The sequence below is a fragment of the Linepithema humile genome, chromosome 1, assembly GCF_040581485.1.
Source record: "Linepithema humile isolate Giens D197 chromosome 1, Lhum_UNIL_v1.0, whole genome shotgun sequence".
Classification (NCBI taxonomy): domain Eukaryota; kingdom Metazoa; phylum Arthropoda; class Insecta; order Hymenoptera; family Formicidae; genus Linepithema; species Linepithema humile.
The window spans coordinates 23,418,022-23,444,911 of record NC_090128.1 but is presented as its reverse complement, the minus strand read 5'-3'; the positions used below and the strand labels follow the sequence as shown (position 1 = coordinate 23,444,911).

General features: G+C 39.6%; 2 protein-coding genes and 1 long non-coding RNA gene across 10 annotated transcripts in view; 1 reads left to right on the top strand and 2 right to left on the bottom strand.

Moving 5' to 3' along the window:
- Positions 1-18,395, bottom strand: part of Prosap (prosap) — a 118,979-nt gene extending 100,584 nt beyond the window's left edge. Inside the window, exon 1 of one of the 7 annotated variants that reach the window (XM_067353203.1) lies at positions 17,317-18,395. The gene's annotated coding sequence lies outside the window, so the exon portion shown is untranslated. The remainder of the gene's footprint in view (positions 1-17,316) is intronic. The other 6 variants (XM_067353204.1, XM_067353196.1, XM_067353197.1 and 3 more) reach the window with 6 other exon arrangements.
- Positions 18,396-18,460: 65 nt separating this feature from the next.
- On the bottom strand, positions 18,461-22,370 carry LOC105672741 (uncharacterized). The gene is made up of 3 exons (XR_001100870.2): positions 21,654-22,370; positions 21,182-21,556; positions 18,461-20,894 (listed from the first exon to the last, which is right to left on the bottom strand). It is a non-coding gene; the product is annotated as an uncharacterized lncRNA (long non-coding RNA).
- Positions 22,371-22,502: 132 nt separating this feature from the next.
- LOC105672757 (OTU domain-containing protein 7B-like) lies at positions 22,503-26,789 on the top strand. Of its 2 annotated transcripts, none has more exons than XM_067353373.1 (9): positions 22,503-22,603; positions 23,980-24,216; positions 24,296-24,554; positions 24,629-24,779; positions 24,864-25,235; positions 25,326-25,642; positions 25,713-25,871; positions 25,942-26,017; positions 26,073-26,789. In XM_067353373.1, the coding sequence occupies exons 2-9, from the start codon at positions 23,994-23,996 to the stop codon at positions 26,172-26,174; spliced, it is 1,659 nt and encodes a 552-aa protein (XP_067209474.1). In that variant the 5' UTR covers positions 22,503-22,603; positions 23,980-23,993; the 3' UTR covers positions 26,175-26,789. The 2 variants fall into 2 exon arrangements, with proteins under 2 accessions (XP_067209474.1, XP_012223326.1); XM_012367903.2 differs by lacking the exon at positions 22,503-22,603 and adding an exon at positions 22,681-23,087.
- The last annotated feature ends 101 nt before the right edge of the window (positions 26,790-26,890 follow it).

The window sequence follows — 26,890 nt, the reverse complement described above, 5'->3', positions numbered from 1 at the left end:
TCGCGTCCGCGAGCGCGGCCGCGGATTTGACACAGAAACACCGAAGTTTAGCCTGACGCACACGACCGTGCGCCGACGGTCGCAAGATGATCGAGTGTCCGAATGGATTGAATGTCCGCGGCGTCGTTCGCAGCGGCTACCAGTTCCACCGAGCAAACGCGAGCAAATAGAGGAGAGTGAACCGTCCCGGCCGGGAACTGGAAGCACGACCGCTGCGTGTATATCAGTGCACACACTGTACATTATCGTGCGCGCGCTCGCTCGCGTAGGTGTGTTTGCCGTCGCGTACGTGTGTCGATGCACACACGCAGATAGCATCCGTGCAGAAGGGGCACACACGGAAAGAGAAGGAGAGAGGTGCAGGTATATATGTATAACATGGAGTCTAGGAAGTACGTAAGGCGAGTGCAGCTCTTCTAACGGTAATTCCCTTAGACCAGTACCGCAACTCCTGCAACCCAGAAGAGTCGATGTTCCTGCCGCCGCCGCCGCCGCCGCCGCCACCGCCGCCGTCGCCGTTGCTGCTGGTCTCTCTGTTTCAGCGAGGAGTCCAGAAGAGAAGAAGGGAGGGCAAGGGAGGAGGACGGAAAGACGACTGCTGTTATGTACGAGAGTATCGCGAGGAGCGATCCGAATGTCAGTCCGAGGGCCAATTCTTTTTCTCTCCGTCTTCCTCCTTCGTCTGCCTCTTTCTCTCTCTCTCTCTCTCTCATCTGCTCCGTCTGTGCATCGAAAGGACGGCGCGAGAGGACAAAGATGCCGGTGAACCGAGAGGGGACACGGGGCGAGGGGCGGAGATGGAAGACCAGGAAAAGTAACAGTAACCTTCTCGCGTTACGTTACCGTGAACTTGCTCGGCTTCATGTAATTAGCGCGATACTCGACGTGGAATCGTGATCGACCGCGAACGGTATTAATTCGCAGTTACGGAGCGCCGGTGCACGTCTTACAAAGCAACGCCGCGATAAAACACGCGCTCGCATTCATTCTTCCCCTCGCATAAATATCCCTGGGTAATACGTAATAACGCAACGCGCTCCTTTTTTTTGTTCCGCTCGCGTTTGAAAATTTTCCTGACGCAATTTACGCGTGTTTCCCTTCCCTCGCGTTAATTAGAGAAAAAGGAGAAGCGCTCCAAGATGAGTCATGAACGTGAATGAACATAGTTGTCGAGGATCACGCGATCGGAAACGTTTAATGTTAGCCGGAAGGGTCCGTGCGTCTGTTGATTCCGCATAGTTACGAAAGACAATAATTACGGCACGCTACATTCTTCCTTCCTTTTTCGCGAAAGCGTCGATCTTTCTCTCCCGCGCTGGCCACGTTCTGAATAACACGCAGGATTCTCGCCACCGCCGAGCAGCCATCACCGCGCATTTATCGGCTACGGGCCTCAAGTAATAGGTCGATTACTTTTCGATGGTAACCGCAGAAAGAGGCGCGTAAACGTTTCGATCGGGCGGATTAAACGTAGACGCGGAGAGCAGCGCGACGAGGAAGATGGACGCGGTTTAAACGTAATTTGCTTCGCCGTGGAAACAAACCCGGCAAAAGGCCGTCTCAAACGAGCTCTCGGGGACCGGCGTATTGTCAGATCCAATTTCCCGTACCGCAAGAAACAAACAGTTCGATCGCATCGCTTCCGCAGAGGCGTGTTGAGTGGCGATCATCATAATTTTACAGTCGAGTCGTGCAGAAACAGAACTCGCGCTCAACGTTCCCGACCGCTCACAGCACTCGTAATGCAGAAAAGTTTATTACAATGAAAATTTAGAACTCGGAAATCCACGAAACGTGCCGCGAGTCACGCGCCAATAATTCGACGAGGCACACTTTGGCAAATGATCAAAGCAGTTGATGCGGTAAATTAATATATATATAAAAAAACTTTATTCAGATGTTAATTTTTTAAATTAGCATATCACTTTTTAATCGCTTGTAGTCTTAATTATTTTGATTAATGCTACCATAATTAATGCGTGAGTTCGAGAATAAAAATAAATCATTACGAATTATTCTAGATAAGAATTATCTGAACAAGAGTCCCGTGTTTTTCCGTCGTCGCTATTGCGTGCACACACGCCCTTAATTCTCCGTCGCGCTGCGATCGATGCCATTCCCCTCGACACGTTTAACGATACTCAAAGCTTGCACCCTCGCTTGCACCCTAGCTTCTACTCCCTCGTTTTTGTTTTCCGTCTTCGGGAAGGAGTTCTCAATTCTCGGCTCTACATACATCCGCGCGCACGTGGTGTCGCCTGCAGCCCGCTAGCGTAAATATCACAGAACACGCGCGCGTGCATTGCCCTGTTTAACACGCGTCCACATTGGCGGAACGAAGCTCAAGCAAAGGCAACTGTCGATAGCGGCGGACGACCCGGACGAGTTAGCACCGGTGTTGAAGATCAAACAACAAATAGACGACGCGACGACGTTACGTAACCTGTTTAAATGTTTGCAGTGGCAAAGAGTGGCATAAATCGGACGTATGCAATCGCGACACGACTCGAAACGCGATAGGCGTGATATGCATTGATATGAAAAATGTTATTTACACATTATTGCACATTCCTTTCACATATATCTCTAATATATTTCTTAAGAAATGCGACTTTTGCGTTTTACGGAATGTAAACGCGCGACTATTACCTCTGGTTTTAAAAGCACGCATCCTCTTCAATACTTCCTTCCGCTGCACCCTTGCATTCGCAAGTAATGACAAAATTGGTGTTTACGCGAGCAAATCGTATTGCATTTAAGTAGGAATATATTAACGCAAGATTAGCATTAATTCCACCCTCGTGCGTAAAATACAGGCAATAATCTGTAATGAGTCACTCTCCCCGCGGTTGTGACTATGCTAAAAAAACAACTGTCCGCCTTTTATCATATTCACGGAACGAGTTTCTCTCGGTCATTCTCCGAAAGGCGTCAGACCAGATCGACGTTTCGAGAAAAAAAAATGCTGACGGCGACGCCGGAGCGCGTGCGCGCGCGCGCGCGCGAAGGGACGTGCGTTGAGAAAATTCGCTCCCGGCACTACCAATTGGCAATTGCATCGTCTGATAGTATAATGACGGAATGGACGGGCGGATGCGTACACGCATTTGACGCATCTGCCCGGTGCATTTCGCTCCGGCAAAGTGGACGATGAGCGATGCAACCCGTTTGCACCGCACGAGTGCATCGCAGGAAACTCGCGGCGAGTGTCACTAATCCCTGAATAAATGCGAAATACATTGCGTGCATTCAAAACTCTCGAAATATCGCAAATGGAAAAAGAAAATCAAACCGAATTAACGTTGAGGTTAGACGTCACTTATTCAAGAAATATCTGCATGCCGAATTAAGAAATAGAGTGAACTTTTATCGTGCACCACCGATCGATAAGCTTTCGCGTCCTATTCTGCAAGGTGTCTATTAATAGATGTTAGACGGATAATCAATAACACGACCTATATTACATTTATTACACAAGTTTCTACTCAACGTCAAAAGTAAGTACCTTGGATGTGTGAGAGCATGTACATAACATTCTTATCAACGCCCGTACTACTTATCCAAACAATCCTTCATTCCATTCTTCATGAACAGCTTAAGTGCTCTCGTTACAGCACACGTTTCACCTCGTCTGCTGATTCGAAGCTTCTCCGGCTCAATCAATATCTAGCAAAATGTCTAGATAACTATGCTTTCACAGCTTCTTCATGTAGATTCCAACAATTGTCTCTTTCCACACAAGTGAAAGCACTTGTAAAGATTCGCAAATTCACAAATAAGTTTCAAAAAAATGTATACGTTTCATAAAAAGTTGTTTGATAAAAAAACAGAAAAAAGCTGAGTAATAAAAATACTGTCTTGACTTGCGCTTTGCTTCGTTAATTTTTATCCGATTTTTATCCGACGTCTCGTCTAAATCCGGCGATCGCGATCGATCGGTTCTCTCTAATCTTTCATACGCGTCGGATGTACGCGATTTATTAAGGATCGGTGTCAAATGGCACGTTTAGCGCTCAAGTGCGGTGAGAATATGGACCGACATATATAAAATCACTGATCATGATCATAGACTCTGGGCTATATCTAACATCCGCCACTTATCGAAGTACGTGATTCTCGCTCGACACTTTGCCTGCACGTATGGGATAAAGTAGCCTTTAAATCACGCTGAAAAATCCTCTTACTAAGTGTCGTCATTGTCAGGAAAGTAAGAGTAGAGTGACGAAGATCGAGTAACAAGCCTGTCTTCGCTAACACTCTGCGCTCGATAATCCTCGTGAAAATCACAAATTAATTATAACATCATGTAATTTATTTTTCATATGTTTTACATGCATATCGCAATATCTTCCTCAACGATCCCGTTTACGTCTTGCAATTGCTCGCACAGCCACCCGAGAGAGGGAACGCGCCATCATCGGAATTATTACAACTTCCGGTGTTATGTTAAACGGATCTATAGGGAACATTGCCGCGGAAGCTGTAACTCGTCCCTATTACGTCACCGTGCTGCAGTGCGCGCGCACTTATCAAAAGACAAATGTTTAGTATCGCCTCTAACATACCATCACAGAATTTTAAAATGTCTAGCATAGATACATAACATCTGTTCTCGCAAAAAGCAGCATCGTGATATTATCAAGTCTCGGCATTAAGAAAAAAAAGGGGTTTTCTTGCTTAGACATGGTCAAACTTTTTTAAATTGCTTTTATCTCTAAAAAAATTAATTATAAATGTTATGATACGAATAAAAATTTATTGCTAGTTTTATGAGATGAAAAGCTTTTCGCTAGTCGTTGCCGAAGCTTTTGAAGCTGCTCCTGTCATTCGGCAAATAATGTATGTATTTTGTACGAATCTGAAATCGCGCGTGTGACAAGAAGGACGTTATTATTCGAAATTCTGATTGCAGAGGTTCTTCGATGGTCGATCGATCGCCTAACGAAGCGAAGGAACGGCCGCTGCCAATTTGGCAGTGTCCATGGAACGATAAATCAAGCTTAACCGAATCGAACGCGTCCCGATGCACATCCGCATTCTCGACACGCTCCGTTACCTCATTATTGTCGCTGCGTTTTTCCCAAAAGATAAGAAAACCTTTTCGTCCTCTCCCTTTAGCTAATGCCGACAGCACTTCTTATGCATCTTCTAGAAATGCTGCGGGAATTTCCTGTTGATTTTGTTGCCAATGTCTTACTGCATATGCCAATGTACACGCGTGCGCATATTTATCTGCCAATTAACTTTATATTCTCGACATATTATGCGCGATGCGATGCTACCGAGCGTAAAGTCCGAGAGTCAACGAAAGTGAATATGCGATGTGGAAAAAGCGAAACGCGAAGGCGAAGACGAGTAGCGGCCGCGGAAGGAGCTTCTGGTCTCCGGCGCCCGAGGCGCATTCATGGAAGAGCTTCGTTTTCGAAGGTTAGCGAACGAACAAGAATGCCACCGGTTGACAGCAGAATGGGAACCGGCAGAATCGATGATCGAGTCCGCGATTGCTCGCCAGAGGAGTCGTCGCTGTTCGTGCTTCACGTTCTTTCCCCTCTCGACGGACAATGGAAATTGAAAAGAAAGTACCCCTGTTACGCTGAAAATTATCGTAACTTTCGTCGGTGTCTCCTTTCGTGCACGACGCATGCGGTATACGCGGCATCTCCTCAAAGAACAAATGAACGGAAGCACGGCATCGTATCATAAGCAACTACAGCAACATATACTTCCTTTCAAATGAATTGTAATATTCTTTAAATATATTTGAAACAATTATTTTTCAAGAATATATAAAATGCGTTTCGATTATGAAACTGAACACAATTTCTACTCAAATCATCATTTTTTATAAAATTGTAAACTATTACAAATTACTACCTATCTTTTTTTAAATATAATATTATTTTTCAAGATTATATGGAACGCCATTAGATTATGAAACTGAATGCAATTTTTTCGTATTTTTCACAAAATTCTAAGCTATTGCAAGTCACTATCTAATATATCGATTACGGCAGAGGTCACCATACGAGATAAGATCTCCGTTACATCCTCAATGCTATCTTTTATCTTCTGATTAGAAAGAAGGAAAAGGAGACGCAATAAGGAAATAAAACGAAAGGGGTTAGTCAAGGAATAACAGCGCCATTAACGAGAGATCGGAATGGCGACGAGAGGCGATTAATTTCTCGCGGCTTCTAGCATTACGTTTAATTAATATAATCCGCCGGGAGGTAGTGTGTACTTTACGGACAACACACACCTGCGTATACGCTCGCATAGCTGCGTGAAAACGGCAGACATATTAGCATACGTATATGCAAGATTACAGATGTATTATGTACGAAATTGATCATAGATTTTCTCTTACCGTTTCGACTGCTTTACTTTTACGATATATAGCAGAACAAAATTTTAAATTATTCTTGCAAAACTCATTTACAGTTACGCATAAAATTGTCAAGAGTCACGTTTTATCATCTTTTTTTCATTTTCTGCATTAATGAGGATAATTAGTATAATTAGAGGATAATAAATATAAACATAACAAAATAATCAATTAGCACAGTTATTTTTTTTTTTTAATGAATTCATATGCAATCTACGTTTGAAAATTTTGCGATTGCTGAATTTTCCAATAACCGTGCATATAATTGTATCTTGATTGTATCTATCGAGATGTTGAATTATTTCTTGCAAAAAATAGAAATGACTTCATGCGTTCGCATGTGTCATCCATCCCCGTTATTCAGAGTTGAAACAAACCAAGTTCTGCTCTCGTACGTGATAGTGGTTCACCGATACACGTGTGAACGCAGCTTAAAACCGGTCCCACCCACCCACATGATCTTAGTGGTGTATGTACGTGTAAATGCACGACGTGCTCTCTAAACGACCGACAAAAATTAATATATTCCATTTACGGACGACAATGTTACGAGTCCTGCCGACGTACCCGCGCCTAACGTGCTTGCAAGAAAATTTAGTTTTGCGCGAGTGCTTTTTAGCGGATCGCAGATTAACTTGAAATTCTTCGAATAATAATCGAAACACAAATTGATTTTGCTTACATTTCTCTTTGCACGGAATACTATTGTTATGCGTCACGTTTATATCAAATATACTGCTAGATTTAAGAAATTACGGAATTAGGTATAAAGCTATATTGTGATGATAAAATATAATTACGGTGAAAATGTGCGTCATGTAGGTTGAAAAGCCTGATTTTCCACAGATTTGTGAGCTTAGTGTAACCGCAACTTAACTTGTTTAAACTGCAGTTTGCAGTAGGTGCACGTCTCGCAAAATTAGCTATAAAGCCCGAGTTCCACCACTGGTAGACTCCTAATGCCGTAGCGCTAAGTGCGTGAGATTACCAGAGATTTACATTTAAACGGCATCTAAATCTTTGGCACGGTGGGAAAATTGCCCATCGCGTTCAACGACGGTAAATCAGTAGCGGAACGTTTATTAATTGTTACGAGTTTTTTCATTCACGGAGAAAGATGGATGTTCTCCTCTACGTGTATAATTAATAGCGCATGCATTATTGAAAGAAATTTGTTTGGTACTGACAGATTTTTACATCGTTTTTACATTATATTTTAGTAACAAGTTAATTTAAAGTAAGATAACCTCTAAAGTCGAAAATCAATATTATCATTGTATCATAAATAATCTAAATTATAATCTAGAGTCTTCAATCTTGGATTTTTTAGTTTTAAATTAAAAAATCTTGAAATATACACTCACCCGAAAAAAAAGCGGTACACTGAAAATGTGGGAAAAATTCATCAAATTTCAACTGACGATAACTTCGTAAATAATAAAGATAGAAAGTTCTATAAAATATGGAAATGAAGCTAAAAATCTCTACTTTAAGAATCAATTTATTTCAATGTTGCAAAATAAATTTATTGAAAATGGCGGATGACAAAGCGCGAGCATGCAAAATTGAAAAATAATGGTTCGAGTTTGCGACGGTGCACGGTATAAACAAAAAATTGTAGCTTATTGGGATCAAAAGCGTACGAAAGTACAGAGTCTCCTCTTTAAAATGCTTTTTTATGCATCTCGATACGATGATTTTTCGCCGAGAGATTCGCATTTGAAGAAAAAGGCAGATTCTTACTTCAAATGCGAATCTCTCAGCGAAAAATCATCGTATCGAGATGCATAAAAAAGCATTTTAAAGAGGAGACTCTGTACTTTCGTACGCTTTTGATCCCAATAAACTACAATTTTTTGTTTATACCGTGCACCGTCGCAAACTCGAACCATTATTTTTCAATTTCGCATGCTTTTGCTTTGTCATCCGCCATTTTGGAGAAAGTTATCACACATTATTGCGTTATGAATTTTCGAACACTAGACATCCAAACTTTTAAAATAGTTTTTAAAAAAATCCTGCTAGCTGTATTACGTGCCGAGATATTCAATTTTGAACCAGACCGAATTGCAAGAATAAGAATTCTGTGGTTATCAGCTCCGCGGTATTTTAAAACTCCAAACTCTCCTTACGGTTATAAGTGTCAATTCTGCTCTTGGCGTTACCCAGGATCAACGGCGTGGACATGGCAGAAATCTGATCCCGTGTGCACATGTTGGCACGTGTGTATGTGTGTGTGTGTGTGTGTGTGCGTGCGCGTGCGTGCGTGCGTGCGTGCGCGTGCATGCGTGTGTGTGCGCGTGCACCACTGGGATAAGGACCTCATGGCTCGTTAGATCCACGATATTTTACGACTCCAAACTCCTCCCGGTGGTGCGTGTACAATTGTGTGTGCGCGCGCGTATATTAATAATGGGTATGACCTCCTCGTGCGCGTATTACCTCATTCATGCGACGAGGCATACTTCTTATTAGTGTTCTAATTTCAGTCTGCGTAATGTCATTCCACTCTATTTCAAGAACTCTTCGAAGTTCTGGCAATGACTGAGGAGCAGGTATATGATTTCGTACTTTTCTGTTAATATTGTCCCATAGGTGTTCAATGGGATTTAAATCTGGACTCATTGCTGGCCATTCGAGTCGATTTATGCCAACTTCATCGCAGAAATCAAGCACTTTTCTCGCAACGTGCGGTCGAGCATTGTCTTGCATAAACAAAAAGTCAGGGCGGAGAAATCACAAAAGATCTGCAGACATCTCCTTCGGATGCAAAACAATTGATTGAAAAATAATGGTTCGAGTTTGCGACGGTGCACGGTATAAACAAAAAATTGTAGCTTATTGGGATCAAAAGCGTACGAAAGTACAGAGTCTCCTCTTTAAAATGCTTTTTTATGCATCTCGATACGATGATTTTTCGCTGAGAGATTCGCATTTGAAGTAAGAATCTGCCTTTTTCTTCAAATGCGAATCTCTCGGCGAAAAATCATCGTATCGAGATGCATAAAAAAGCATTTTAAAGAGGAGACTCTGTACTTTCGTACGCTTTTGATCCCAATAAGCTACAATTTTTTGTTTATACCGTGCACCGTCGCAAACTCGAACCATTATTTTTCAATTTTGCATGCTCGCGCTTTGTCATCCGCCATTTTCAATAAATTTATTTTGCAACATTGAAATAAATTGATTCTTAAAGTAGAGATTTTTAGCTTCATTTTCATATTTTATAGAACTTTCTATCTTTATTATTTACGAAGTTATCGTCAGTTGAAATTTGATGAATTTTTCCCACATTTTCAGTGTACCGCTTTTTTTTCGGGTGAGTGTAATATTTTGAAGTATTGTAATGATACGCTTATCGCGCAATTTCGAAGGAATTTTGCGAAACGTGAATTTGTACGTATAACGCAACATAATATTTTGTCTGATGGACTCTACACGTGACGTAAATCATACAGTAGAGATCGACGGAAAATTATTCCCTCCTAGTATAATAGCCTTCCCGACAGTTGTAATTAGGCGTCGGGTTTCGCCTGACTGTTGGTAGCTACGAGTCATGTCATTTGGCCGGCCGAGACAATTGGATCGGCTTTGAAATTTTTAATAATCGAGGAAGGCGTCGCCCCGGGCGATAAATTCCTAATGGCCACGGACGAGACGATGGCAGCGGTCGTTTTGATCTTGTTTAGACAGCAGCGCAGCAGCAGCGTCGTAAACAGTTAGAGGAAGACCCGCGCCGAATGGCTATCGGAGGCAGTGATTTATTCAGGGTTATTGTCCTGCACGGGGTTTTTGTCCCGGGAACTGCAGCGGTGCAACGCACGCGGCGGATGCATCGCGCGGACCCGAAACGACGCATCCGAAACGGCAAGAACACACTTGGACCACTCCGCGGGTATACGACATTACTCTCCCGGACCAGACACCTCGTACACCTTTTTCTAACGTAAGTCCACACATACCGGGTGTGACAGTATTGCGAGTAATTCCGAATGAACCGTTAATACCGGTACACAACTTGCTCGAAACAATGCTTGTAAGAAGCGCGCGTAGAGTAACGTTAATGTAACTTTGCGCTTTTTGACATAATGGAATTATCCATAAATTAGCAAGGAAAAGCAGTTGCTTCGAGTACGAAGCTGATATCAAGAATTGCAAGAAATTAATCTAAATTTACAAAGCTTGAGATTTTTATTAATTAAAATATATAAAAATATTTACTAAAAACTTCCTCGTATATTATTCGTATTTGGATTAATAATTATTATACTTTAAAAGTAGGTAAAAATAAATAAAATTGCGACTTTAGAGGGAGGTAAATAAAAGTTATCATTTTATTTCAATTTGCAATGCAGTTTCTTTAAAAAGAAAATTACTGAGACCATTGATCGAGAGCATTGCAACGATGGCTACGGTGTACCGGGATCTTGATGATCTCATCTCCGTTAATTAACTTAAGCAACGATTAGGTCAAGCGGTTATCGTGTCCTGAACGCCGATGCTTGCCATTTAACGTGCCATCATGTGCCACCTTGCGTGGACCGCGTGTTCGTTTTTTCTACCTCTTCCTGAGGAAGAAACAGCATCGGCTCAACTTCCGTGATGAAAGTTTTGATTGATCATCGAAATCTCAATTGGCAAAAAATGTAAGAAGAAGATGTATACATAAAAAATTCCACATGTGGCGTATGACTTCAACACTTTTATATTTTAAGTGATACTTTAGATAAATCGATAATTTACCTCTCAGTGTGCATCCACTGTTATCAATTGTTATTAACAATATGACATATATTATTATTGATAACCAATTAATCTCACCTTTATTGAGTCGATAATTTTATCGTTGGAATAGATGATGCAATTGAAAGTGATCGGAAAGACAGAATCTTATAATTAGAAGTGATTTCATAAAATTGAAAATAATTTCAATTTTTATAACCTAGTTATTCGATAACAACAATATAATCGCATTTTAATCGAGGTAATTGTTTTAATGCTCCGAACACATGAATGTTTCTTGATGCCATCCTCTCCGCAATTATTGTTATTACTGATCGACGCAGCAACGTTATTAGCCTATTAGTGCCCTCAAGCGCGATCTATATGACACGCCACAAAACAGATTGTCATCTTTTAATTTGACTCAATATATTATATAATCATATATCTTTAAATTATATTTATCAGATGTCGCGTATATGCGTGAGCATTTTAATCTAATCAGGAGACTTTATTCACTTTAATGACGATAGATTCTCTAAATAAAGACCGATTCTTCAAAATATGATTCTCCAAATGGAATAAAACAATTTAATGTCCGTCAATGTCACATGCAAACAATTCACAGGAAAAGCTCGTTTCGACAGATTATTACGACTCTTTTATCGCAATCGCGCGAAATCAAGCAGAATGAAAGGAGAAATACTTGGAAAATAAGTGAAAGTCCTCAAAAAGGCCATCATTCTAAATCATTCATTTTATCGTCCGTGTTTGAAAGATAAGTGGGTGTAAATTACATTGCAATATAAGCAATCGGCGTAGCGCAGCGGCCGAAACGACGCAAAATTTACGATCCACCGTGTGAAGCCACGGCGATAAACTTTTTGATTTCGATAAAGCTTTTGACGTAAATCAACGGGGCGCGATAGCGTAAGAATAGAGAGGTAACAAATAAAGTTGTCGCTCGATATTTATATGACCGTTACGCACGCCCACGAGATATTGATAGCGGTGCGATAAATCTCTGGGCAAGATTGTATAAGATCAGCTAATATACGATAATACGCGAAATCGGTGAAAATAGAACAACGTGAGAATGTCACACGCAGAAATTTCTCATTCGGCCGAGCCACGATAAATTCGAATTCTCAGCCATTACTCGGCCAATTAATTTCAGCGGAGTAGTGGAAACGGCGATCATGAATCGAGTGGGATGTGCGACAAGCTCGCTTAGCTGTACGAGCGTATCGCGAATACCAGATAGAATCTACGAACGCGAGGAGGATAGGCCATTGAATGCAATAGGCTTCCCCGGGGTCCGGCCGCTATCCACTTTTACATCTTTCGAATATGCACAAGGCTTCACAGAGCCGATCCAACCCCCGAAGGATAACAAAGGCGGATCGATGGGCACGCGACTATTAATATGGGATTGTTCTACGGTTTATCTGCAGATCTCTCCTACGACAAGACTGACGTTTCAATACTCTCGCGACGAGTCAACTATATTCCTGTCAAAGTCACAGTTTGAAAAAGTTGCAGTTTCTGTGAACCCGTTTTTCGAATAAACACGAGAGAGAAACATATTATTTAACATAATGTACTTTCGTACTATACTTTTACAATCGTAAAGATAAATATGCAAATTATTCGTTTATCTATACTATGGAAATTTGAAGTCGAAGTTGATTTGAAACCCTAGTTAAAGCACAAAATTTAATCGCCGAACTTTAGACACCGCAGCGACTAATTATTCCCAGTAACTTTCGGGAAATCGACAGCGCAGTCTTCGTGGTTCGTTAGAGACGTAGCGGAAGTTCTCGTCTCTCGTCGAGAGAGATGCGGCGGAAAGGATGGAGGATCCTGACCAACACGGCGTCGGTTGTGTCGCCGGCAGCGGCGACGACGGCGACGGCGGCGGCGGCGGCGGCGGCGACGCCTATATTGATTTTGGGACCGAGGAAAGCGTGCGGCAGAAACGAGGCGAGGGGGAGTAGCGAACGATTCTGCCAGAATGCGGCAAGAGTAATCGAATAGTGCGGAAAGCGCGTCATATCGAAGGCGAATGCGTTTCGCGGGCGCAAGGCAGCAGCGACAGATCGTTCGAATGCGACGTAATACCTTGTGGCATGCGTTACAACCGCTATCGGGCGTCAACCGCGCGCGATTAAAGATTTAAATCCCGCGGTGATAGTATTGCCGTGGCACATCAATCGCCAAGAAGCCAATCTACTGCGGAACATCTTTTATTTGCATATTCATGAAACGGTGATATGAAAATCTAAAGGATTGCGCGTTTACATCCGCAGAACTACAATTCCCTGTCGAAAATATGTTGAAATCGCCAATTCGTATGCGAAGATTCATTGGGAATTTATCTCTACGCTTAGTTCCCTATCTTAATTATTTTATAAGTTTACTTATTAATTGATAATATCAAATAATTTCATGATTTATCAATGTAACGAATAGTGATCTACACAAGTAATGTATAATCGATATATAATTTTGATATGTACATCAATTCAGTCAGAAACAATTTCGAAAAAGCATTACCTAATTTTTATTTTAAACTTCTGACACGTCGAAAAAGTCAAAACAAGATGGATATTTCCTAACATATTAAAGCGCGGTAACGCAATCAAAGAACTCCACACACGCGGATTAAAAAAGAAGAAACTCCATTAACTCGGCGTGCGCGACACGAGGAACTTAGTAATGTGCAACATTTGCTTGCGGGAGCACGACGAAAGCGTATAATTATCAGGGGCGGGGGGGGGGGAGGAAAGTGGATTTCAATGAAATCCAAAGGAGAAAAAAAGATAATGAAGAACTCGTTATATAATGGAGGGGAACGCGAAGAAACCTCGTTTTCATTGAATATTTGTGGCTATACCGTTAAAATGTTCGACAAGAGACTCCAACGTACAAAAAGGGCTGGCTTGGGGCTTTGCGTCCTCAATAATTCAAGTGGGAAGGAAATACGTGCGTTTACTTTTGCTTATCTTCAGCGATAAATCACATTTAAGCGCACGAATCATGAGTAAGAGAATATTATTAATATTGTACGTGCAATTGCGAATGACACATTAAAATAACATCTTCCGTATACTATCGCAATAAATGTCGGGCATGAATTAGATATTACAGATAGCAATTCCTAATCGCCTCGCGAATAACGCGCTTCTTTATGATGCACACACTTGTGCAACGTGTCGTTTATTCTTTGCACGTGGAATAATTTTTACCGTGTGTGTCGTTGTCAAGGACATCGTTTTGCGAGGAAAACATATGCACTGAATGTATTGAAATACTAAATTGAGCTCTGTAGTGACGTTTAACGTATGATTACAATGATTGCAATGCATGATGCAGCACGAGCGTAAAATTAGTAAAATACGATAAAATATTATTATCAAGTAAATAAATAAAAAAAACGCGTTCTAAAAACGTATAACGATAATATAAAGGTTTCTAATCTTTCCTCAGAATATGATATCGTGAAACGAAACAATAAAAAGTCAGGTTATTACGAGATTCTTAATTGTAGTACAGCTTCTAATGTTATCGCGAGATATAATTGTCGGAAACAGATGATTTACCACGCTTGCTCAATGCCGCCCTAATGTAATACAATAACAATGGACCGCATAGTCGTGCATTATCAGCGATCTTATCTCACGATGTATTTAAATAGTACATACCTGTCACACGTGTGATATACCTCGCAGATACGGAATGAACTTCGAAGGAATTCATAGATACTAATTGAGAACGAGTGAAGAGGAACGATATTACATAAACTTCCGCAAATAATTAATAACCACTCTATGCTATTGAAATTACTTTGCTATAAAATATCAAATCAAAACCAGATTCCAGGATGTGAAAAAAAAAAGCAAAACAAATTAGTCGAGCAACTTCTTGTATCTTAAATATAAAAAGGGCTTTGGACTCAAAATAATTAACAACCGGTCGGAAGTTCGAATCTACTTTTGCTCTTCTCTATTGACCTGAATTCTTTTCATTCCTTGCTCTGTAAATATACTGTCTCGAATGCACATACCAGTTAGTGTTAATCGCTCTTTGTACAATGAAGATCTCCGCGCGATCTTATTTACCTGTGCGTCGAAGAACGCAGAGAAAACGCGATCCTAAGCAGGATTACGACAAAGAGGACGACGAGGCGTATTTGGACTTTCTCGATTCTATTTACATCGACCACTGGGGACAATGGAAGAAACGCGCGTCCTTGGACGCGAGATAATAGAGTCCTGCGGTGTACGATTACATTATATCCGTTTCGCGTTCACGTGAAAAACATGGAAGCTGAATGGCGTGAATCACATTTTCTCTAAGGCACCAATTAGCGTGTCTTGTGGAGTAATTGTTACGATAACAAAACACCGGCGAAATCACGCTCGCGCGGAATGCTTAATGCGGTGACATAAAGCAAACGGTATTAAAGTATATTCGTTCAAGCAAGAGTCATTATTGATTATTTACGTCGATGCTTGTGTCGTTTCTGCAAACGCGGCAAATTGCTCAGGTTTGTTAACTTTTACGTCGCTTGTGTCATAATATATTACATTCTGCGCGCCAGAAGACTACGTAATCAATGAAACCCACCTCTGTGCTTTTTTTTCAATTTTTATGTATAATATTGGTCAGAATTTTATCATTTTTTCACACGGGTATTCGATAAAATAGTTTATTTTTCGAGAGCTGCGCAAAAAAAATTACATCCTATTTGAAGTAAAACCTGGCTAATTATCTTGATACCTGTGGAAAACTAAATTTCCATGAATCCTCGGAAGCCACAATAATAATAAAAGCATATCGCAAATTTAATTAAATACATTAATACACACCGTCGCACACTAAAAGCCATTGCAAACTTTGATAAATTCGCACAATGACCTTTGATCTGCAACAGTGCGCACTGATGCATCCAACTTCGCAATTAATTAACACTTCAAACAACGCACTGAAAAAATCTAATTTTGAAAAGTATGAAATTCAAAAATATCATATTATTATACGAATTTTAAATTTTTGAAATTAATTTACACAAAAAATGATTTAAAAAAACATGTAGATTACATTCTAACGAAAAGATTACAAGTCTTTCAAATAGTCTTTCAAGATTTTGGTTAGTTTTTAAATAATTAGATGAAAAGATATTTGAAAAAATTTCAGGATTGATGTAAAGTAAATGAGCTATTATTGACAGGGGTTGGAATGTAAAGACGCCCCCGAGAGCTACTTTGTGCGATCGGACAACCTTCGACGCGCGTTACGTAAGCGATGCGAACGCTTACGTGCGCGAAAACCTGTTGTCGAACGCGCGTCCAGGGAAAACATCGCACGTGTGTGTTGCCTTTCTAGAAAACGCGGCCACGCTTCACGAAGAAATTCGCGTCTTTCAACGTAAGCGACGGCGAAGAATTTCCCTGCGGAATGAACGGATTGTAGCGCCGCAATTTTCGCGGTGATAAATCACGATTTCTTCGAAATAAATAGCAGATTAGGGGACTCCGATCCTAACAACATTCCGAGCTTAATCCCGGGTCTGAATTACGGTGCTAAGCCTCGGATAAATGGCATGATAAAAGCAATGGTTAGATTTGAAATATACAAGACTTAAAAAGATTTGCGCCGGATTTATCCTGTTACTGTGTTATGCTTTCAGAGAAATTTAATGATTACTCTCTGTTACGCTTTTCAGTGCAGTGAGTCGCGCTCAACTGGACCCGTGTATCTTTCTACTCGTATCGCTTTACGATATCCCGATGAACATTATACACGTAACGTATGTAAATATACATAAACGCGCGGAAAAATAGGCAGACATTAGGAGCAATGATCGCGAGCGACTGCGGATAATCCTTGATGTGTTGAAAGTTTGCATTCTCGAAACCGCAGAATAAAGATTGGATTGCGGCGCTTCACATCAACGTCGCGAGCTTCTGTCAACCGAGCATTATCTCCGAATGCAATTCTACGTTATTGCCGAGCACTTGAAGGAGTACATCAAGGATCGCCTGCAGTGCGCGCGTTCGAAATCAATTTCGTCGCGCCATCGTGCACGGATGTCGGCTCGATAAGACCAGTCGCTCACGTAGAATACATGACAGTTCCGCGAGGCTTGCTCCGTTCACGATACCACGACGAAAGCGTAAAAAAACAAACATTTGTGCAGTACTCACCACAAGCAGGAAAAATCGACCGTGTCTGGGAGAAGCTCGAGGGTTGATGTGGTGGGGAGTAACTCCTAGGCTGTGTGTGCGCTTCGGCTGTGCTTGGTTCCTCCCTCGTGAGAGAGACACTCCGTTAGTCCGGCGACACTTTATCAGGTGGTTGTACACACACACAAATCCGCGGACACTTTATCACGAACGACGACGGGACGCGGCACCTCGACCCGCGACGGACCGCGGCGTGGCGTGACGTGCGCGTTTGACGTATCGAACGAAACGACGAAACGGCCGAAACGACGCAGGCCGGCGACGACGGACGAACGCTAAACAACACGTTTAAACAGACTGAACTCGCGCTCGCGACTGATCGCCCGCGCGCGCGAGTCGGGCGATCCCGACGACGACGCCGCTCGTGGAAGCCGACCGAAGCGAGCGGCTGCGTAAACGTCAAATTTCGATCGGCGCGTGCTCGCTACGCGCGGCTGATTGTGAGTGAGGCTGCCGCGCGCGGCGTAATGCAACCAAGCAAACGTCTTGCCTAAAGAAAAATAAAGGGGTAAAAAAAGGAAACGCCGCGGCGGAATCGCGTACGGCGCTTCTCTGTCTTGCGTTTCTCTCGCAAACGACTTTCTCGTTATACGCACACCCCTCTTATACGATACGGCTCGTCGTGTCGTTATCTCAACGAGAATTCCTCGTAGCACCATTTTCCAGCGTGCGTGCTAAGGGCGGCTAAAAAATGCCGTAATATAGCTGTTTGCCGCGCGCGTACGAGCTTTGAGATTTGATACTTTCTGAGAATCGCCACGGTGCTCTGTGCACGTGTTGCGAGTGTGTCGCGGAATGAAGGTAAACCTCTTCGGGAGTGAGGAATGTTAAAGTGACAAAAATCCTCAAGAATAGCAGTACGAAGAAATTTCATTTAAATGACGATGCAAGTGATGCGCAATAAACGTCTAACTTTGTTAATCAGAATGTATATGAAGAAACGTACGAATCTATTTTCTTTATTCCGAAAACATATTAACGTTCACTTATCATACACTATAATATCAAGTACTTGAATGTTTTTATTTTTTTAACATCAAAATACTCCAAAATGATATCAGAAAGCATTTGCATCCCGCACTTCGCGCACAAAGCTAAATGAAACATTTGGTTTTCAAAATATATATTTGTATTGTTCAATATTAAAATATATTATTTTATGCATGGTTAAAAATCTAAAATTAAAATTTCAAGAGGCAAAAATATGTAATCTGATATATGTAAATTTTATTTTACGATAAGAGAAGGTTGCGTATATCGAGAGTCGAGTGTCTCACGTAGTAAAATAAACTACCATTCCTTGCTATATACATATTGTACGAGAGAACGCAAGAGCTAATATTAAACATAAAAGAATATGAGAAATGTGAACACAAAGAAATCTCGCCTTTCTCGTAAATGTTCTAATGAAGCAAGAGTTTCTAATAAGTTATTAGCGTGTATGTTAATAAAGAAACTCTTGTGTATTGTTGTGTAAACGATGCGAGGTATCAATCGAGCATCGAATTTACACTTGACTTAAATACATATTCATGTTAGCATCGCTTTAAACTCTTTTAGCTCTCTTTTAACGCAGAATACCATCATAATATTTTAACTATTTTAACTCGTTACGAAACGAAAGATCGTCGTTAAATGTTGCACACCTAACAATTCATAAAACAATATATTTATTGTATCACAAAAATGCCAAAATCATATAAAAATAATACTTAAATTCTATATATTTAGAAAAATGTTTAATTTCTTAGTTTAATTTCTTAGTTAAATAAATAATCTAATTGTTGATTATAATATATTATTTTAATAAAGTTTTATCCTTCACTAAAAGAGTTAGTCACGATTGCACGCGTAATCGATTGCACATATGCAGTAACATAAATATGCATTGCAAGTGGTAGAGAATACTGACATCATCGCTGGGAATCGATCAGGGCGCAACGGCCGACTGCGAAAGCGGGCTAATAAGAGTGGCGGCGGGTCACAACGATTACAAATGTTAAATGTCAATGACCGTGAGAGACAAAACCCCGGCGCTTAATTTTGTCCCGACGTCGCGTCGTGTCCTTAACTGTAAACGGATGGAGAAGAACCCGACGAAGACGATGTTGAAGAAGGTATCGGCGGACAAGAAACGAACGCTCGTATAATCCGCGTTTCCGACGTTCTGTACCGGTACCATTACCATTACCATTCCAGGATATGCCCTCTCTTCCCCCTCCCCGCATTCTTCTCCTCTGCAGCAACTGGTAAACCATATTTCAGAGTCGGCCAACTAAATCAACAATCGGTCGTCTGCCGGCTGTGTGTATGTGTGTGTGTGCCACTTTTTCCTACTCGTGTCTCTGTCTTTCTTTCATTTTGAGAAGAAGAAAAAAATCAGTTGTGAAGCAATATAATTCGGTAACGCTGCACTTCGTAATAAATGTTGGCTAAAGAATGTAGAACAAAAAGAAAAACTATGCTGCTAATATTAATATGTATATTTAGTCGTAAGACTTGTATTTATTTGTAAAAATGATTTATAATTGTTATAAATATCATGTCTGAGATTGGAAATATTTATATAATATCAATATATTGCAGCCAATACAAATTATTAAAATAAAAGATTTTTCTTCGAAACTTTTTTCGGAACGTTTGAGACAATTTTTAATTAGTCGTCGAAGATTCAAGATAAACTTCTTGTCTAACTTTCTCTGTCGCAAATGTTAAAGCAAAATGGAAAAGTAGAAATTGTTCATGTAATTACGAAGACTATAACAGAATTACAGCGAGAAAAGAAATAATGTATCGATATTTCTTAGCAGTCACAGTACAGGAGAAGCTCTTTTCACGAAGTATATCGTATTTAAAAGATCTTCAAGTTTTATAATGCCCGACGAAAGAAAGGAATCGTTTGGTGAAACGCGCACCATAAAAGTAAGTCGATTATACCAATAAAGTAGTATAAGCAGTCGTATCAATTACTGCGGCTTTTTTGTCGTGCTGACGTCGTAATTGCGCATCCAAAACTTTATTTTAACAATCCACTCGTTTGCAAAAACTTTTAACATTAAATTTTTTAATGAAATTAAAAGTGAAACGTATAATCATACATGTTAAACTTACTTGAACATTACATTCTTAAAATTTAATTTTCAGAATTTTTAATTCTGAGTTTAACGTTTTATAATTTATATCTCTACAACAATTTTTTTTCTACATATATGTTTTTATACTTAATTTAAATTTTTTAAATGTTCTAACTGTAAAATTGAAAAGTAATAAATTGCATACACAATTTGTATAAAATTTGAATATTTTTATCATTTTGATAAAGAAAAAATAATTTTATATATTATCATTTTTATCGTTTATTAGTAAAAATTCAAATTGCAAAAAGTGTCATTGTTAAAATAATTATATAATAATTATTCGTTGCATGAATGACAAGCAGCGAATGATATCAGTATTTTGTATGTGATTATGTAAATATAATAAAAAGAATATTACTCACTCAGTCGTTGTACCCTAGTTAAGTACGTTTTCAGCTACACCTGGAAAAATTAATATGTATTTTAATTATTATAAATGGGAATCATGCATTTTACACATAATAATTGTTATGTCATGCACATTAATTGTTATTGTTATTAGTTATTTTCATTTTGTTTAAAATAATATATGCAATAATTTACATAAATAAGTATTTAAATATTTTAATAATAATTTGATAAAGGCTGTCAAATATTCTAATAAATATTTAATAAAAATATTGCAATTGTGTATATGAGTTATCAAAATTATGCAAATATCTAAATTATAAATAAATTATTGCACTCACCCACTAGGGTATTGTAGTTTGCTTCATCTTTGGTAGGTTCCATTTTAGACTACTCTGTATCAGCTCCATGATCAAAAAACTTAATTAATTACGTTGACTGTCGGACAAAAGTTAACCCGCACTTTTCACTTTTAAAAAAATACGAAAATCATGGATTCACGTCGCGAATTTGCCACGCCACGGTACACAAAACGCGAAGTAAAACGAAAACTGCAACGCAATCGCGTACATAATTGTTTACAACTTCGGCAGTCCACCCGCCGTTATGCACACATTTCGAGCCAACATATAACGACCTTGGAGATTACGCGGCGGTCGTTACATACAGAACACACACAACACAACTGTATTTTTCTCCGATGCCATTCCGATGAACTGAAAAACACATCGCACGTCTATTATGCTTCGATTCTTTCAAGTTATAAGAATTATTTTCGCATGTCCATTATTGGTGATTGATATCTATACTCACTGAAATTGTACCAGTACCTACTTCAGCCCATTGCGCAAAGCTACATTCGTAGTATTTAGCGATCGACGAAACGCAATTACTTGCACACACTCACCATATATAATACGTACCGGCAATCACCCGTCACTTTACTCGATACTTCCAACAAAAATTTACACAATAATGCACTATTAACGGAAAAAATACGCAATTATCACGAAGCGTTCGTGCTTTGCACTCCAAACTGATAGAAGGAAAAATCGTCATGGCGGCCACAAAAATAGGCAATTTGCGCGGGTAACTATAAACATTTCGATATTGAGATATTTCAAATTACGAGCGCAGCTAAAATATCGCTACAGGAACTAGATACTGTTTTACACATTATATTCATATTTCAGCTTGATGCGCGCATTTTATTTCGAATAATTGTAATATACAGATCGTACTTGATAATCAAATAACGATGAGCAATCTTTTTAGGATTATGTAGCACCATCTAACGAGAATGCAAGTCATTAATAAGTGCATAACGCAAAGTTAAATCAGAAAATGATGATATCGACGAAAGATATTAGATTTGCAGTCGGTAAATTTGTTTGCTTATTAATTTTATGATTTGTAATAATCCCGATAGCTTTCTCATAGATAACCTATTATACAATATTTTTTATTCTCATCATTTTTCTCCTCTTACCTTCTACACTTGTTTCGATTTGTTTTTTATTTTAATTGCATTATTTGCCGATACGGCATTAATGCATGATGAATTTTTTAAATCATACAGACTTCCGCAAGAGACTTTTAATTATCACGGCGGTGACAATTACAAACATTCGTTCCAAATATAGTATTGAAAACACAGACGGACTGAGTCATCTTTGCTTATCTATTATCGCCAAAACCTCGATAACATCATCGCATATATTTATATGAGCGCGAAATTCTTATCGCTGTCTCGATATTTTAAGGTGAATTTCGGTGAATTGAAATTTTTTCTTCTATCGCGTTGCGAAACGTCACTTTCGCCGAACGTCAAAATCCGTGAATCATTCGTAGCTAGCGCAACGCGCTCATGAATACGGCGTCTGCTCGTCACGCGGTGTCGAACATGTGACCCGTTTAAAGTTTCACCGTGCGTGCAATTACCGTGCGAACCATTCCATTGCAGTTCTTACGTGCAGTTCAGTTCGGGCCTCCCACTACGTGATTACCTACGAGGCCGCGCGCGACCTACGACGCTAGGTTATGTCGCTGTGTTTATGTTTGCTGTAATACGCGAATAGATTGACATCCGCGCTCGTCTCGCACGCACGGTCCGTTATCGGCGGACTTGAAGCGCCTGAGCGAAATATGAGAAGGATATACATCAAGACATCGACTGTGACATTAGCAAGAAAAGCTGCATCCGAGCAACTGCGTCGCGTCCGCGAGTTAATTCGATAACGGCCCAAGGTTCGCACCTTCCGTATTCGTAATTCGTCCTTTTTCTCTCTTTCTCTTTCTGTCTTTTTCTTCTTCCCTTGCATCTAGCATCTCATATTTGGCCGATGCAAGACTCCTACGCAGATATTTATGCGCAGACGATGATCGAATAAGAGCGAAAGTCGCGTTTTTCGTGTTTGGGAAGGTGTGCCTCTCTGGTATGCGTCGCGATCAATTTCACGTGTGACGCTTTTTTCGTCAAAAGTGGTGCCACTGCGAAACCTTGTCCTATTTCTGTAGATTCACGTATATATACGTATATTGTGTGTATGAGTGTGTATATATATTATATATATATGTATATCTATAGCGGCGCACGATTACTCGGCTGACATTCGCGCGTAATCGCGCGCCCGGTTACGAATCTCTATTGTGACCTTGTTAAATGTGCGTTTTGTCACCGCATCACTCGACTGCATAGTTTGTTTACAGCTTCGAATAGTTGTAGAGAAATCTATTTAAATCTATAAATCTACCAATTTTTAAAAATAAATGTTACAGATACGATCTAATCTATATTGATGAATCAGAATTGCAAAGATAATGCAAATATAAAAATTGAATTGTTCGGATATTTCTTTTTTTTAATTATGAAAATACTGGAGTAATGAAAACTATGTTGTTTTGATCAATTTTTGAGAATAATTTAAAGCAACTATTACATCATGGAATTATCCGGTTGCTTTTTAATTAATCGAATGACTCATAAGACTAATTTATATTCTACTTGCCATAACATCAACATTTGAATTAATTATTTTCGTATATGATGGATTGTATGCTTGATATATTGAAGTTTTTCAATACATTGAAGGCTGATGACTCATTTGTAACATAAACTGTTTTTGTTACTCATTTACAGGATACAGCTGTGTTATGAGTGTTGGTTTATCCATGTACGATGGCTTGGAGAACGAGAGCACTCCTGATAATAGTCTGGAGAACACTGGGGGTGCTACAAAAAAGCTGGCTAGGGGTATCTCCCGTGCAACTGAAAATGCAGCAATTGTTTCCTATGCTCGCTCCCAGTTGGCAGCCTTAGGGGCTCTTGATACACCTGAATATACATTTTCATTGCCAGACTTATCTGTGTATCCGGGTATTTTATTTATGCTTAAAAAAATGTCACATTGTTCTTATCTTAAATGCCTGCTAATCAATTGACATTTCACATTTAGATTCATTTCGTAAATTCTTGGAGAAGGATCTTATAGAGAATGGATGTTTGAGTTCCTTGGAGGCTGCGGGTCGTTTAAATTGGTGGTACAAAAGTGGCAGCACTCGAGTTCTTTGGCCACTGGCAACATCTGGAGATGGCAATTGTCTGCTTCACGCTGCATCATTGGGGATGTGGGGTTTTCATGATAGACTACTTACGCTAAGAGAGGCATTGCATAATACTTTGACCAAGGGGGAATACAGACATGCTCTTTTTAGGTATAAAATGAGAAATATTTATTTTAGAAACAATGTATTTAGCAATACTTAAAGCAATACTAAATGATTTTCAGGCGATGGAAATGGAGACAGACAGGTTTGAACGCAGCCGCAGGACTGTCATATACGGAAGCAGAATGGTTATCAGAATGGCAAAGTATAGTAGATATGGCCTCTCCTGCGATCAGAAACCAGACTGCTACCTCTTATCAGAGCCTTGAAGAGGTATCGTAATTCATCATTCAATCATTCTTTTTGTCGAGTAGAAGCAATTTTATTTTAAAGACTAACGATCTGTTTTTATTTCAGATACACGTTTTAACTTTGGCTCATGCTTTAAGAAGGCCTATAATAGTTATAGCAGAGACCATGCTGAAAGATGCCGAGGGAGTAGCCTTAGCGCCAATTCCGTTTGGTGGAGTATATTTACCCTTGGAAGTGCCACCTTCGCGTTGCGAAAGAACTCCCTTATTCCTGGCATATCATTCTGCTCACTTCTCCCCGCTTGTAACGGTAGATGGATGCAATGATTATGGTAGTGCTTGCGGCGAAGGAGTTAGTATACCACTAGTGGATCCAGACACAGGAAAATTGTTGCCGGTTTTATTCGCCGTGGATCCTGGTCCTGAGTGGGATTGGGTGGACGGTTCGCGAGAATTGTTAACGTGTACGCAGGACACTGTACGTAAATCATTACTTATTGATTAATACAGTGTAGTGTTAAATTATTACAGTAAAATAATTGAGATTTTTTTTATCATTTACATGCAGATGGAGATTTTATTGCGAGAGTATTTAGATTGCGAGTATCAAAGTTTTACATCCGAAGATATTGATAGGCTTTCGGATGCGGATGGTTCCTTGTCGAAGACAGCGAAGCAATTGCTAGAAGTCGCGAAACAATTCGGATCCCTTGGCAGATCTGTCAGTAAAAAACTATGGCCTATGACGAATAAGAGGCCAAAAAGTCCGCCTTCGTCGAGCGGCGGAATTTCCACAGAAGGATTGTTATGTGTGAGAATAAAGAGCAGACGTCATCAATATGTGGATCAAATGCTTCAGAATTATCTTCAATGTGCCCATGCAAGGTATTCTGATTATGTGATCTCAGCTATTCGTTTCTTCAGAGACAAGTTACAGAGATGTTGTATGTTGTAGATATCTGCAGGATCATCAAGTAGATGATACAGGTAGTGAATTGAATTATGGCGCTGGAAGATCAAAATTTTACGCTGCCAGTGATTGCAATAGTCATGCGAGTGTTAGCAAATTATTACCTACAAATACAAAGAAAGATGATACGCTTTATCTTGCAAGGTACGATTGCGAAACACAAATTTTTTTCAATTCGTTGAGATTCGATTAATAAATCAATATTGTTTTACAGGTCTACGTTTTATAAAGATCAAACTCCATCAAATACTACAGAATCAGAAGTTTGGAATAACAGTGACAATTTGAAGGTATGTCGAGCAATACATGAAAAAGAATAAATTTTCCTAAAATTGCCGTTTACAGGACGTCGTGAAAAAGTGCCGCAGTGAACACTGCCAATTCTTTGGATCGCCAGAAAACCAATACTATTGCTCGCAATGTTGGGCCAATCGACGTTATCATTAAGCAACCGTCCTCAATCACACATGACAATAATCTCATTTTAATATCGCTCGAGTTAAGCTATTAAATAATTAATAGACATAACGCTAGTTGTAAGATAAAGCTTATCCTACCAACATATCGTCGATAACATTGTATCGTTGTTTCTAATTTTGTTTTTTCTTTCATGTTTTATTGTATTTATTAACATATTCCATCTAAAAAGTTGCATATCAAATGCACAGGGTTCGCTTAAACGGTATGAACATTTACTACGACGTGTTCAGATTTTATCGTTCCAAAAAGCAAGAAAAATTGTTAATTTTTTTTCAGTACTCAGGGAACGAGAATATATTTTTTTCTTTTTTGAACAATTTCAATGTTGTGCCTTCCTGTATGCGCGGAACAATAATACTCTCCCTTGTATTCTAATGAAAATCTCTACTCACAACTACCTCCAATTTTCTCGATTATAGAGCTCGATTTAGTGTAATTACTAACAGTGTAATTCTCAATGTAATTCTCATTGTAAAGAGATATCTTATAAGAAATGAAAATGTTATGTTCATAATCTCATTGTCTTGTGCAACCGCTCTGTGCATATAAAATTGTGTGAAGAATAAACCATATTTTTATATATGCCAAGAGTTGTCATTTTTCTCCGCATAAATTATATAAGTAGCGTAAGAAAATACACAAGGCCAATATATTTTTTTGCCATAATAAAATGTATTTACACA